General features: G+C 35.7%; 1 protein-coding gene across 3 annotated transcripts in view; it reads left to right on the top strand.

Annotated features, from left to right (window-relative positions):
- The window catches only part of RB1 (RB transcriptional corepressor 1), a 155,184-nt gene that overhangs the window by 130,706 nt on the left and 8,634 nt on the right, over positions 1-15,844 (top strand). For all 3 annotated transcript variants that reach the window (XM_044777159.2, XM_044777158.2, XM_070520658.1), the window contains exons 18-23: positions 5,165-5,283; positions 7,997-8,142; positions 9,664-9,809; positions 13,354-13,458; positions 13,914-14,027; positions 14,124-14,287. In XM_044777159.2, the coding sequence (XP_044633094.1) occupies positions 5,165-5,283; positions 7,997-8,142; positions 9,664-9,809; positions 13,354-13,458; positions 13,914-14,027; positions 14,124-14,287 (794 nt within the window). The remainder of the gene's footprint in view (positions 1-5,164; positions 5,284-7,996; positions 8,143-9,663; positions 9,810-13,353; positions 13,459-13,913; positions 14,028-14,123; positions 14,288-15,844) is intronic.

Below are 15,844 nucleotides of genomic sequence, written 5' to 3'. Positions count from 1 at the left end.
GAAGTTCTCTTCAATAATTTCGTTAAGCACACTTTCTGCTCCATTTTCCTTTTCCATATTCTCGGGAATTCCTATGATCCTTATGTTCTTACTCTTCATTGAATCCATTATCTCTCGGAGATTTTCCTCATTTTTTTTAATTCTTAGTTCTCTTTCTTCCTCTGTCTGGCGCCATTTAGCCTGTCTGTCCTCGATTATGCTGATTTGCTCCTCTAGGTTGTCTACACGGGCATTCAGGGAATCCGTATTCTGTTTTATCTGGTCCATTGTGTTTTTCATCTCAAGTAATTCTGTTTGATTCTTCTTTATGATTTCAATCTCTTTTGTGAAGTAACTCCAGAACTCGGCTTGTTTCTCTATCTTTCTCTCTACCTCATTGAGTTTTTTGATTATAGCTGCTCTGAATTCATTATCACTTAGTTTACCTAATTCAAAGTCCTCAGGACTTAATTCTATGTTTTTATTGTTTTCCTTCTGGTCTGGGGCTTTTATAAATTGCTGGATGGTAGAGGAGCGGTTTTTTCTCATGGTGGTAGAATTCAGTTGCAGTTACAGCCTGTCGCCACGTTCCGGCGCCTCCGAAGGTGTAAAGCTAGGTTTATGATCTCCTCCTTCTTGGTATAGTAGGTCTCTAACGAGCTGGCATTATGTTTATTCTCTGAAATTCAGTTCTTCCAATCTTTTGTTGTGTTTTGGAGGGGAGAGAATCCCGGGTCAGCTCACCCTGCCATTTTGCTCCCTAGTTTAAACTCAGAGAACTTTGAACCTTTAACCTACTCACTTCATTCATTTATTCAACAAATGTTTATTGAGTTCCTACTGTGTGCCAGGCAATTTTAGACATTGGGGATACTGTTGTGAACAAGATAAATAAAGCACAGGCCTTCCTTCATCTTGCATTATAGTGGGGGAGACAGTCAATGCACAGGTAAGCAAATGAATACTTAACATAATTTCAAGTAGTGATCAATAGTATGAAGAAAGCAGAGCACAATTGAGAGCAGCAGATAAGTTGGAATTAGGAGTGTCTTACACGAGATGTTCAAAGAAGGCTTTGCTGAGGAGGTGCTGTTTGTGAGACAGCATGAATAATGGAGTGAGTTGAGTCATGGGAAGCTCTGGCAAAGAACATTGCAGGCAAAGGAAACAGCAAATATAGAAATTCTGAGACAGGAAGAATCATACCACATTTAAGGAATAGAAAGATGACCAGTATGGTTGGAGTAAGTAAGGAGGAAACTGATAGAAAGTGAGGCCTGAGAGGTAAGCAGGGGGCAGACTTCATGTAGTGCTTTGTAAGCCAAGGTAAGGAGTTTGTATTTCTATTGGGAAGCCATTGGAGGGCTTTGATAGGGGAAGGTGTGGGGAATAGCTTATTAGCTCTGTTGGGGAGAACTGAGAGGCAGCAAGACTAGAAGTATGAAAAATAGTTGATAGGATGCTTTTGTGGTGGTATAGTCAAGAAATAATAGTGGCTTAGACTGTAGTGATGTTAGAGATGATCAGAAGAAGTTAGACTTGGGATATATTTTGAAGTTAGAGCCAACATGACTTGCCTGGTTTGGATAATGGAAAACGAAGAAAAGAATAATTAACAGTGACTCCTTTTTTGCTTTGGGCAACTAGGTACAAGGAGTGATAATGATATGGGAAAAACTGGGGAGGAACAGGAGACTTTTGGTGGTAAAGTATCAATAAAGTTTATTTTATGCATAGACATCAAGCGAACATGTTGAGTTAAGGTGGAAGGGGACAGATGCTTCTAAGATGATCCTTCAAGTATATCAGTATCTGAAAATTACACGATTGTTTCCCTTTATTTCCCTACTTCTTAGCCTAGGGCCTGTTACAAAATAGACATACAGCGGATATTGGATGGATGGAAGGATAACTAGGCATACATTCATACATTTGAACAAACACGTTGTCCTTTGTATAAAGGCATTTATAACAGAATAACAACCCTAATAATATCAAATACTTACATAGCACCTACTCTGTGCCAGGCACTGTTGTGAATGCTTAACATGTATTAACTCACTTAATTCTCACAATACTGTGATTTAAGTTAGTATTATTATCGTTAGTATCTCTACAGGTGAGAAAAGAGAGTCATAACAAAGTTAAGCAACTTGTCCAAGGTCATGCAGTCAGTAAGTGGCCGGGATTTGAACCCATGTGGCATGGCTCCAGAGTCTGTGCTCCTATCCACTACACTATACTTCTTCCCATTATCATGACATACTCATTATCGTAAACCTATATCTCTATATCTGTGTGACCACTTGGGTTGGGGGAGATGGAATAATAAAAGGGATACTTGAGTGAAACATGGAGACTGTTGGTGAAAAAAATGCCACCTAACCCTTGGAGGAAGAATTCACTTATTATAATCCCACTGTGCTAATCTGAAGCACAACCAGGTAAACCATATCTGAAGAGAAAGCAAAATGCCTGATTAGTAGCATACCTAAGTCCTATTAAAAGGCTCAGTTTATTTGCATATTTTTGTTAGTCTCAGGGTATCCTAAAATGTCTTTGAGAGAAAAATGTGATTAGGCCACTCCTGGTGAATATATGTGGATTTCCACCCATTCCATTTCAGTTAAATAAAGATACTTGGTTTGTCAATGGCTACAAGATGTAAAACATTAAGTATGCCATACATGCATTAGCTGGTGGTGTTAACATTACTTTACTCAGATGAAAGCCATTACTCAGATTGCACTTCAGAGTTCCCCTAATGAATGTAGCAAAGAATGACTTGACATAAAAATTACTTTCTGGGGGTTGCAGAATAAACCAGTATTGTTTATTTTTTAAAGATTTAGTTTTACTTAGTTTATTATGGTTTTAGTCATACAGAAGTTTTCAGTTTTCTCTGTAGTCAGATCAGTTTATCTGTTTTCTTTATGATTTCTTGGTTTTGATCAAAGGTACAAAGTCCTTTTTTTATCAAGTAATAAAGATATTCTCTTGTATTTACTTCTAGTACTTTTTCAATTTTGTTTTTTAATATAAGTAATTGACTTTCTATATACTGTGAAGGTGTAATGATCTAACTTTTTAAAAAATTGCTGACTAATTTTTCCAACACTTTTTATTGGATAGACTATTCTTCATATTTTCACAAAGTCTACTTTAGTCTACAGTTTTGTATATTTACTTACTGATGTATCACTTCCCCTTTTGATATAAACCCGGCATCTTGACAGTCTGTCTGTTGTCTTATCCTTCTTAGTTCAGGCACTAAAAGAATAGAATACATATGGCCCTCCTGTTTTGAACTTGCAACCTCCAAAAAATTAAAATTTTTGAATCACTGTTTTTAATGGTTCTTACTGCTGGTCTTACTTTTTGTAAATGATATTTTTTAAATTATACTTTTAGACTTTTGCTTGGCATGTAGAAATGTAATTATTTTTCATATTGATGTCATAATGGTAACCTTGCTAATCTCTCTTATTCTAATAATTCCTCTGTAGATCCTTTTGAGTTTTCTTTATTGATAATCAAATTATCTGTGAATAATGGTATTTTTGTTGTTTCTTCATTTCCAATCCTTTCGTCTTTTATTTCTTTTCCTTATCTTATTGAGCTGGTTGGAACCTCAAGTACAATGCTGAATAGAATGCACAATCATGGGCATTCTTCTCTTGTCTCTGACTTTTTAAGGGGAATGCTTTTAATGTTTCACCATTACATATAATGTTTGCTGTGGGTTTTTTGTTTGTTTATATATGCCATTTATCAAATTAGGAAGTACCCTTCTGTTCCTGGTTTACTAAGAGTTTTGTTTCTTTTTTATTTTATTACAAGTGGGTTTTTTGTTTTTTTTAAAGATTGACACCTGAGCTAACAACTGTTGTGAATCTTCCTTTTTTTTTTCCTGCTTTTTCTCCCCCAATCCCCCCAGTACGTAGTTGTATATTTTAGTTGTGGGACCTTCTAGTTGTGGCATGTGGGACACCACCTCAGCATGGCCTGATCAGCAGTGCCATGTCCACGCCCAGGATCTAAACTGGCAAAACCCTGGGCTGAAGCAGAGTGCTTGAACTTAACAACTCAGCCACGGGGCCAGCCCCTACAAGTGGGTTTTTGAATGAGAACTTTTCTGCTTTGATTTTGTTGAGATTTTTCACCGTAGATTTATTAGCAAGGTGAATTGCATTACAGATTTTCTGATGTTGAACTACTCTTGCAACCTGGATAAACTCAACTTAGTAATGATATGTTCTCTTTTTAACACTGCTGATTTGGGTTGCTAATATATTTTATGTAAGATTTTCATATCTCTGTTCGTGAGTGAGAATGGGCTATAATTTACCTTTTTCTAATCTCCTTGACAGGTTTTAGTATCAGTGTTTTACTTGCCTCATAAAATGAGTTGGACAATATTTCTACTTCTTCCATTCTTGGAAAAGTTTGAGTAAAAGTGGAATGATCTGTTGCTTGAATTTTTGGTAGAATTCTCTGATAAAACCAAAGGTGATTGATGTTTTCTTTGTGGAGAGATTTTTAATAACTGATTCAAATTCTTTAATAATTTATAGGACTATTGAGATTATTTTATTTCTTATTTTCATTTATATTTTTATAGAACTTTCCACTTAGTCTAATTTTCCCCAATTTATTGACATAAAATTATGCCTAACAGTCGCCTGTTATCTTTTTCATCTTTGTGATGATGGTCCCACATCTTGTTCCTAATACTGTTTTATCTGTCTCTTTCCTTTTTCTCAATCTGCTGGAAGTTGGTTTATTTTATTAGTTATTTCAAAGAACCAATTATTAGCTTTGTTGATCAGACTGTATTTTATCTTTATTTTCACTTTCATTAAATTCTGCTCATATCTTTAGTATTTCCTTCTTTCTACCTTCTTTGGGTCTTTTCTGTGGTCTTTTTCCCTAAGTTTTCATTTCTTTTCTAATATAAGCATTTAAAGTTATACATTTTTCTTGTCCTTTATTTTGTGTATAGTAGAAAAATTAGCAATCAGTATTTTCAAAGTGGAGAAAAGTATCTCCTTCTGACGTCTAAATTGCTACTATCAATTGTAACTAAATTCATAGTGCTCACCCTGTCAGACAATATGATTTTGATATATACATGGAAAAATCATACTTACCAATGTTGTTTTAATGTTATCTTGTTTCCATACAGGATTCACCTTTATTTGATCTTATTAAACAAGCAAAGGACCGAGAAGGCCCAGCTGATCACCTTGAATCTGCTTGTACTCTCAACCTTCCTCTCCAGAATAATCATACTGCAGCAGACATGTAAGTAGAGTGTATCTTATGTTATCCACTCAGCCCGCACATGGATTTTGAGCATGGTGTAATGGGAGAGACTATATAGAAGCTGTAGGGAATAGAATTTTGAATAAGACATTGTTCCTGCTTTCAAGAAGCAGGAGTATAAGATATATGACCCAAGTAAAGGTCATATAAAGTAGTACAAAGTGCTACTGAAATCACTGGGTTTGCTGTAATGTGGGCAGTTTTCATGGCAGAGATGGCAATTTAGATAGGCCTTAAAGGTGGAATAGGATTTCAACATGGAAACTGGAGAGGAGGAAGGAGACAGAAAAGTGTTCCACGAGTCAGACGTGGCATGAACCCAAAGCATAACAGCCAGGAAAGCAGGAAACATTTTTCAGGGAGTGCAGGTCAGTGCATTTGGAGTAAAGCATAGGATAGGCATAGGGAGTAGTGGGGGATATGAGACCAAAATGGTTGATTAATGGATGGCGATGATAATGGAAGAAGCAAGCAATAGCTAACATTTATTGAGGGTTCACTATGTGCTGAACAGTTACCTAAGTACTTCAGATTTTTTTTTTAAATTTAATCTTCATAACAGCCCTGTAGGGTAGTAGATACTGCTATCAGCCTCAGTTATCTATAAAATAGGAATTACAAGAAGAAGCTAACTTGCCAAAAGTCAACAGAAACTAAACCCAAGCAACCTGACCCCAAAGCCCATACTTTTAACCGTTCTAGCTACACTGCCTTTCTTGGCAGTGTGTCTAATGTTATGTTTTATGTAGGAATTGACGTTACAGTGTTCTGTGGTTAGTGCAGTGACTATTTTCCAGAGATGTCATTTTCATGCTAACTTGTACCCAAAGTATTTCTAGCATGTAGAGCCTCTGCCTTCACATATAAATTTGTTTGTTAGGCAATACATTAATATAAATAAGCCTTATCTTTTTCTTTAATTCAATAAGCAGTTATTTGTTAAATGCCAGGAAGTGTTTTAGGCACTGAGACTACAAAGGAGAATAAGATGGGCTAGGTCCTTCCCATCATAAGAGCCTAACATTCTGGAGGAAGGAAATAGACAGTGGATAAATAAACTAATGCATAAAGTGATTTTACTGTATAATAAGTTCTTTAATTGAAATAAACAGAGTGATGTGAAAGAGAGAAACTGAGAGAGTGATAGAATGTTTAGGGAAGCTTTCTCTGATGAAGTGATATTTGATCTGTGACCTCAAGGACAAGTGGATGCTGGCTAGGCAAAAGTCTGCTTGATGTGCATTCCAGGCAAAGCAGATGGCAAGTGCAGTGGCCCTAGAGGAGATCAAACTTAGCTGGTCTGAGGAACAGAAAGAAATCCCAGTGTGGCTGGAGAAGAGTGAGCAAGAGGAGACATACAGGACGAGGTCGGAGAGGCAAACTGGGGCTAGACCTTGTAGGTTCCCATAGGCCATAGAAAAGAGTTTGCATTTTAGAAGGGCAGTGGGAAAGCATTAAGGGTTTAACCAGGCGTGAGCTTGCTATATTCAGTAGTCCAAGTGAGAAATATAGATGACTTGGGCTAAGATATGTCAGCAGAGATAGAAAGAAATGGAAAGATCTGGGATGTATCTTAGAGGAAGATTTAATAGAACTTGGTTTTGCATTGAATTTGAGGATCTGGAAAAAGGGGAAATTAAAAGTAACTCCTAGGTTTTTGACTTAAGACTGGATGTAATGTGGAGCCATTTATTGAGATGGGAAGTACAGGGGGAAGAAATCAAGAGTTCTGCTTTGGCCTTCTTAAGTTTGAGATTCAAATAGTGATACCCAGTAGGTAATTGAATATTTGATACTAGATCAAGAAACACTAACTTCTACCCAAGTTAAGTCTGTCTACCATAATTGTCAGTTAGTGAATTGAAGAGAAATCCAAGATTGATAGTAGACTAGGCCCTGGAACTTATAAAATCATTATGATGGCGATTTCCTTTTCCTCATGTACTACTTAATATACTACATGTGGTAGAAACATCCATAGTAAGGTACAGATCCTATTTCCTGCTCAGAATTATTTCTCATATACTAAAACAAAATTGGAAAGTAGACCTTGATTATCTTGTAAAATAAAGGGCAACACAGAGCAGTGGAACATCAGAAATTGAGAGGAAGTATTTACTAATATCTCTGCCTTGATTTATGTCTGACAGATTTAGTATACAAGTGTAAATCTGCTTTGATAACTTTATCTGAAGTATTAATTCATAGAATTCTGTACTATATAATTTTGATGAGTGTATGTGTGTGTAACTTAACTCTTATCATATATATGAACCATAGTTATCAATAAAACATTTTTAAGAGGAATATTACAACACTGTTTTGGTATCAATAACTTGTTCTTTTAAGCTGGAGTTATCTTATAATCTCAATCCCACTATAAAATTATTAAAATGAAACATCTATACATATACAGCTTTTTTAATCAGTAAGGCAGTGATTCCCAGGAAAAGCCACTTATTAAAATAGAGTTGGAAATGATAATGACAAGCTTAGTTTTCCTATTAAGCTATCTTTTCCAGTGTCTATTTAAATAGCCTGCCCAAGGAATTTGGCTTAGAATAACAGACTAAGTAGATGAGATGTGTTTGGATGCATGTGTACAGCCGTGTGTGCATGTGTGTGTGTGTGTGTGAGAGAGAGATATTCTTAGGAAACTTCAAATGAAGACTTTTCCTTTGAATATATCTAGGTATCTTTCTCCTGTAAGATCCCCAAAGAAAAAAGGGTCAACTACACGTGTAAATTCTACTGCAAATGCAGAAGCACAAGCAACCTCAGCCTTCCAGACTCAGAAGCCAGTGAAATCTACCTCCCTTTCACTCTTTTACAAAAAAGGTTAGTAGATGATTACTTTGAAGAGCATGGACTCTGAAACCAGGCTGACTGGGTTCAAATCATGGCTCTTCTGCATACTAGGTGTGACCTTAGGTAAGTCACTTAATATTTCTATGCCTCAGTTTCCTCATCTGTCAAATGGAAATGATAATAACCTACTTTATAATAATAATAATCTACCTTATAGGTTTCTAAGATAATTGAATGAATTAATACATAAAATGCTTCCAACAGTGCCTAGCACATAGTAAGCGCTCAGAAAGTGTTAGATGTTGTTATTGTTTCTGCTGTTGCTGCTGTTGTTATGCATTCAAATTAATGTTTGGAAATATTTGCTTCTGACATTACTTTCGCTGTTCAGGTCTGTATGTAGAGTTGAGATTATACAGTGTGCTGTGGCCTAGTGCAGGCGTATTTCCTGGCAACCAGGTTGTATAGCATTCTCTGATTCTGTGTGTATGTGGTTGGGCAGGGAGGTTGGTTTGTGTGTCTGTGCATGTGTAATACATTACAAGTGCACACTCATTTGGAGCTCTTTGAAGGAAAGTGAAAGGCCAGATCCTCTACAATAAATCTTTTTTCTGATTTTATTCAAGTCAGAAATATACTAAGCTCTATAGGCATATTTAGATAGCCCTTAAGTGAGTAGTGGCTCCAAAGTGTGGTCCCCAGTGAGCAGAGTCCACCTCACCTGAAACGTTGGAGAAAGAAGAATCTTTGCTTGGGCCCCACCCTAGAAGTACTCAATCAGAAACTCTAAGATGAGGCATAAAAATACTTGTCTCAAACCCTCCACACAAGTCTAAGGCATGCTAAAGTTTGAGAACCACTGCGATAAATTAACTAAAAAATTGTGATTGTCTTATGCAAGTCTTTGAAAAGTACATTTAAACCAAAGGTCATTATATTTAAAGTAGATGGAGGAAAATTCAATTTTGTGGATTCCTTTTCTCCTAATCTGTATTCCAATAGCATTTTTTTGAGAGTAATTAAGTTTCATATCACAGTCATGTTACCACTTAGGTAATCTACAGGTCTATCATTTTTCAACAGAGTATGCTTCATTGGTATTTTATAGACAAAAACACTGTTTTTTCTTTTTAGAATTGGAAAAATTAATAGACACTGACAATTCCATTATTTTTAAAAATAATTATCCCTCCTGAATATTAATAAGAATTTCCAACATCTGTAATGAGTGATTACCAACAGAAGTGAAACAAACCTTTTTTGGTTTGTCAAAATTCACAATATCTTATGATCTTTCTTCTTCTACCTTCCATCTCTGCCTCAGTTTCATGCTGTAATAGTTAATTCAGGAAGTAGTATTTTGCTTTTTATGTACCTAGCACTATGCTAAAACTAGGAATCATTTATTCATAAGGAAAATAGTGGTAGAGGTGAGGTTACTGTTAAAATGCTACTTAATAGTATTATGGTTATAGCAATTTAATCTTTTGAAAAAATCCACTTCTAAGTCAAAATGAACAGTAAACACGACTAATTCCCTTCTCTCTCCAGTGTATCGACTAGCATATCTTCGACTAAATACCTTGTGTACACGCCTTCTGTCTGACCACAGAGAGCTAGAACACATCATTTGGACCCTTTTCCAGCACACCCTGCAAAATGAGTATGAACTCATGAGAGACAGGCATTTGGACCAAGTAAGAAAACAATGCAATTCACCTACTTATTTGTTAACTATGTGCTGATTTCTTAAAAAAGGTTAGATTCAAATGAGAAGCTTAGATCAATTTAGTAGACTTAATATATATTCACTTGTTGGCAACTTTTTATATTTTTGCTGTAATTCTTAAAAATTAGAGCTTGAGAGTATTTCAGTAACTTGACTTCTACGATGACATGAAGGATCTTATTGGCAAAATCACTGAAGAAACTGTACTGTAGGCTTTTTCTGTGTTGTGGTAAGCTAGATTTCATTTTAGTGTGAAAAAAAACTTGAGACTTAAGAACCAGTTTATCTAACCAGTGCCAAATGAATGAATGAATGAACGAACGAACTAAGGAATGAGTTAATTAATTAATTGATTTACAGAGAATGATCCCTCATATCTTCTTTTTTCTTCTCTGTAAACAGGATAATAAGAATATTTTTTGGTAACAGCTTTATTGAAATATGATTCACATACCATACAAATTACACATTTAAACTGTATAATTCAGTGGCTTGTAGTATATTCACAGAGTTGTGCGACCATCTCCAAAATCAATTTTAAAACATTTTTATCATGCCAAAAAGAAACCCTGTACTCTATAGCACTCACCCTCCTATTCTCCCACCCACTCCAGCCCCGGGCAACAAACACTAATCTACTTACTGTCTCTATGGATTTTCCTATTCTGGTCATTTCATATAAATGGAATCATATAATATGTTATCTTTTTGTGTCTAGCTTCTTTCACCTAGTAAAATGTTTTCATTGTTCAACTGTGTTATAGCTTGTATAAGTACTTCATTCCTTTTTAATACCAAATAATATTCCATTGTATGGATATACCACTTCATGTTTATTCATCAATTGATATACATTTGAATTGTTTGAAATTTTGGGCTACTATGAATAATGTTACTATGAACATTCATATACAAGTTTTTGTGTGGACATGTCTTTTCATTTTTCTTGGGTGTTTACCTGCAAGTGGAATTGGTGGGTCATATTGTAACTCTCTGTTTAACCTTTTGAGAAGTGGCCAGATTATTTTCCAACATGGCTACACCATTTTACGTTCTTACCAGCAGTGTATGAGGTTCCACTTTCTGCACATCCTCACCAACTTGTTATTTGCCTTTTTGATTATAGCCATACTAGTGAGTATGAAGTGGTATCTCTTTATAGTTTTGATTTGCATTTCCCTGATGGCTAATGATGTTGATTGAGCATCTTGTCATATGCTTATTGGCCATTTGTATATCTTCTTTGGAGAAATATCTATTCAGATCTTTTGCCTTTTTTTTTTTTTTTTTTTTGCTGAGGAAGATTCACCCTGAGCTAATATCCATACCTGTCTTCCTTTATTTTTTAGTACGTGGGCTGCCAGCACAACATGGCTCCTAAGAGCAGTGTTGGTCTGCGCCTGGGAACTGAACCTGAGCTGCCAAAGTGGTGTGTGCTGAACTTAACCACTAGGCTGCCAGGGCTGGTCCTGCCTATTTTTCAATTGGATTGTCTTTTTTTAGTATTGAGTTATAAGAGTTCTTTACATATTCTACATACAAGTCCCTTATCAGATACATGATTTGCAGATATTTTCTCCCATTTGTGAGTTGTCTTTTCACTTTCTTGATGGTGTCCTTTGAAGCACAAAAGTTTTTAATTTTGATGATGTTCAATTTATCTTTTTCCTGTTATTACTGGTGCTTTTGGTGTCATATCTAAGAAACAATTGCCAAATCAGAGGTCGTAAAGATTTATTCCTGTTTTCCTCCCAGAGTTTTATAGTTTTAGCTCTCACATTTAGGTTTTGATCCATTTTGAGCTTGTTTTTGTATGTGGTATGAGGTAGGGGTCCAACTTCATTCTTTTGTATATCACTGCTAGTTGTTCTAGCATCATTTCTTGAAAAGTCTTTTCTTTCTCTATTGACAGTTGTTGAAAATCAACTAACTGTAAATTTGCAAATGTTTACTTCTGATCTCTTAAATCTATTCCATTGATGTGTATGTCTCTTCTTATGCCAGTCCCACACTGTCTTGATTACTGTAGCTTTGTAGTAAGTTTTGAAATAGGGAAGCATTAGTGCTCCATTCTTGCTCTTCTTTTTCAAGGTTGTTCTAACTATTCTGAAACTTGAATTTCCATATTAATTTTAGGATCAGCTTGTCAATTTCTGCAAAGAAGCCAAGTGGGATTTTGGTAGAGATTACAGTGAATCATACATCAATTTGAGTACTCTCATCTTAACAACACTAAGTCTTCCAATCCATGAACATGTGATGTCTTTACATTTATTTAGATCTTTTTAAATTTCTTTCAATAATGTTTTGGAGTTTTCAGCATACAAGTCTTGCACTTGTTTTGTTAAATTCATTCCTAAGTACTTTATTCTTTTTTTTTTTTTCCTTTTTCTCCCCAAAGCCTCCCAGTACATAGTTGTGTATTTTTACTTGTGGGTCCTTCTAGTTGTGGCATGTGGGATGCCACCTCAGCGTGGCTTGATGAGCAGTGCCATGTCCGTGCCCAGGATCTGAACTGGTGAAACCCTGGGCTGCTGAAGCGGAGCGTGCGAACTTAATCACTTGGCCACGGGGCCGGCCCCAGTACTTTATTCTTTTTAATACTCTTGTAAATGGAATTATTTTCTTAATTCCTTTTTTGGATGGTTCATTACGAGTATATAGAAATACAGTTAATTTTTGTGTATTGATCTTGTATTTGACAACCTTGCTGAAGTTGTTTATCAGTTCTAATAGTTTTTTAGTGGATTCCTTAAGATTTTCAATATATAAGATCATGTCATCTGTGAATAGATATAGTTTTACTTCTTTTTCAGTCTAGATGAATTTTATTTCATTTACTTGCCTAATTGCCCTGGCTAGAACCTCCAATACAATGTTGAATGGAACTGGTGAGAGGGCACTTCTTTGTCTTGTTCCTGATCTTGTTACTGAACCGAAAATGGGTTTGCTTCCTGGCAGGTTAAAATCAGACTCTGGACCAGAAATAGCTTGTTTGTAGCAAATGGGAGGCCACAGGAATCATTTCCAAAGTCATGGCTATCCCTGAGCACGAGATAGCGGGGGCCTTTTATTTTGGATGGGGAATGAATAGTCAAAAGGGAGAGGTGGGTATTCGCTTGCCCAGGCTCAGCTGGAAAAGTCCTTCCACATACACTGCAGGGTATGGTAATAAGGCCTAAGCTCCTCCTGGAGAGATCTTAGCATTAAAAATGAGGCAAAGGTCATATGCTTCGCTCCTGTAATGGGGTTTGGTCTAGTTCAGGTGGTTGGTGGTTGCATCTCGTAACATAACAAAAAGAAAAATTGAGAGAAACAGTTAATGCTTCCAAACCCTGCCCTGAGTTCCTCAGGGCATTTAGTTGGTGACAGTCTTAGGGGAAAGCATTCAGTCTTTCCTACAGGAAATTAAATTTCCATTTTTTGAAGCTAAAAAAAAAGGTCACAGTACTTTTTAGAACACAACTACGTAACAAAATTCTGACTATTTTTACATTACATTTATTTACTAGATTATGATGTGTTCTATGTATGGCATATGCAAAGTGAAGAATATAGACCTTAAATTCAAAATCATTGTAACAGCATACAAGGATCTTCCTCATGCTGTTCAGGAGGTAGGCAATCTTCCATGGTAAGATTTTTTTGTATATACCCATATCTACAATAGAATAACTTTAGTCATTAATTAGATCATATATTCTGACCTTACTATATAAATTCACATATCAATTTTTTACTTTTATATTATTGGTTAATTATTTGTAACTAAAATGAAATTGGAAAGTTAACGCACTTTATAAGTTAATAAGGAATACTATATCCCTGCACTAAGGAGGATATCTGTAATACACTTTTACATGTGTATTAAAATATGTATATATAATCTGTGACATTTCACTTCTGGTAGAGCATCTATAATCCAAGCCTAGCAAGGCTTTTTCAGATTATTTTTTCCCTATATAATATGTGCTTCTTACTGTTAAAAAGTTTTATGAACTATTAAAAAAGAAAATATAAAGAGAGAAATTCCCAAATTCATTTAACAACTGTTTTTGCTCTTCTTCCTCAGACATTCAAACGTGTTTTGATCAGAGAAGAGGAATATGATTCCATTATAGTATTCTATAACTCGGTCTTCATGCAGAGACTGAAAACAAATATTTTGCAGTATGCTTCCACCAGAGTATGTTGAAAGTATCCTTTGATTGGGAAAATCTAATTATAAAGCAATGAATCTTACTAAAACATTAAATAATCTACTTTTTTGTTTTTGCTCTAGCCCCCTGCCTTGTCACCAATACCTCACATTCCTCGAAGCCCTTACAAGTTTTCTAGTTCACCTTTACGGATTCCTGGGGGGAACATCTATATATCACCCCTGAAGAATCCATATAAAATTTCAGAAGGTCTGCCAACTCCAACAAAAATGACTCCAAGATCAAGGTTTGTGTTTTCTCTTTAGGGAAGTGGTAAAGAATAAGAGGGGATTATTTTGATCCAAACATAAAAATATCAAGCCTTCTTCCTTTAAAATAAGCTAGACTCGGGGCTGGCCTGGTGGCGCAGCAGTTACGTTCACACGTTCCGCTTCTCGGCGGCCTGGGGTTCGCTGGTTTGGATCCCAGGTGTGGACATGGCACCACTTGGCAAAAGCCATGCTGTGGTAGGCATCCCACGTATAAAGCAGAGGAAGATGGGCATGGATGTTGGGTCAGGGCCAGTCTTCCTCAGCAAAAAAAAAATTGGCAGCAGATGTTAGCTCAGGGCTAATCTTCCTCAAATAAACAAAAAAAATAAGCTAGACTCTTGAGTTGCTTATTTATATTAAGTGATATAAGTAATTTATATTAAATTCTTATTTGGGAGGAATGAAAGATAATCTGTTTCCTTTAAATGGATTTACAAAAAGTGTCATCAACTTTTCTGGCTGCTGTCTGTTCTTTTGTAAAGAGAACCAGTTTGGTAATAGGTTTCAAGTCACTTTCATATTTTTGTAAGTTGCCGTTCTGGTAAATAAAGTAGATTCTTTTTGGTTAAGAATTTTTATTCTGTAGTTTATTGACTGCCCTGTAAACTCTTTCTGTGGACCTGTTCATCCTGCTTTGTTGTGAAAATCTAGATGACTGATTAAATGTTGATGACTGTAAATTAAGTCTTTAGAAGTCCATCCCTAATTCTGCTTGTGGCTTCCGCATATTACTTTGGGCAGGTCTCTATGTCTACTTTAGAACAGTGCTGCGGATCAGGGAAATGATGAGTGTGAACCTGTTTTAAACTCTCAGATGAAAGGTTCTGTGCAACAAATCATTATATTATCTTCCACATCGAACCTCAAGTGCTCTCTGGCTTTGAAGTACTTCAATTGACTTATTATATATTATCATGGGCTATTTGAAACTGACTTTATTTGTATAAAGTGGGAGGCAAATTAGCTACTATAGTTAATGTAATCTCATCTTAGAAATTGTCAGCCCATACCTTTGTACTTAATGGACCAAAAAAACAAGGAGAAGGAGATGTATTAACCCCTTGGAAAACGTTTGTGAGATGTCTTTAATTATATAAGTAATGTACACTCATGATAAAAATTTCAAACTCTACGAGAAAAGATAAAGTAGAAAATAATTGGCAAATGATATAAATGCTCTTGTGTGCCCCTGTACCATCCTTTGTTTATTTGGTGTTCTTATGGTTATCTATACTGATATCTACAACTTATATTGTAAGCTGCTAAGATTCCGCACCATGTCTGTTTAATTTACGCAGTTCTACACCACCACATGAAAGTGTGTACTTAGGTAATTTTTAATGATGATAATTAATCCATATTATGTTCATAATGATGGCTTTTGCTGGTCTTAGTGAAATCACTTCCGGGTTGGGGTTATTTAGCAAAAAACTCATATTCTGAAAATCCTAATAAATCATTGATCAGGCATTAAGAGAACCTTAACACACTACTTACCCAGCATATTTAGGTATTTTGATTAATCAGATATC

This window comes from Equus asinus, chromosome 11 (genome assembly GCF_041296235.1).
Source record: "Equus asinus isolate D_3611 breed Donkey chromosome 11, EquAss-T2T_v2, whole genome shotgun sequence".
NCBI classification, from domain to species: Eukaryota; Metazoa; Chordata; class Mammalia; order Perissodactyla; family Equidae; genus Equus; species Equus asinus.
Note: the sequence above shows the minus strand (reverse complement) of the source record. Positions and strands in the feature narration are given on the sequence as shown.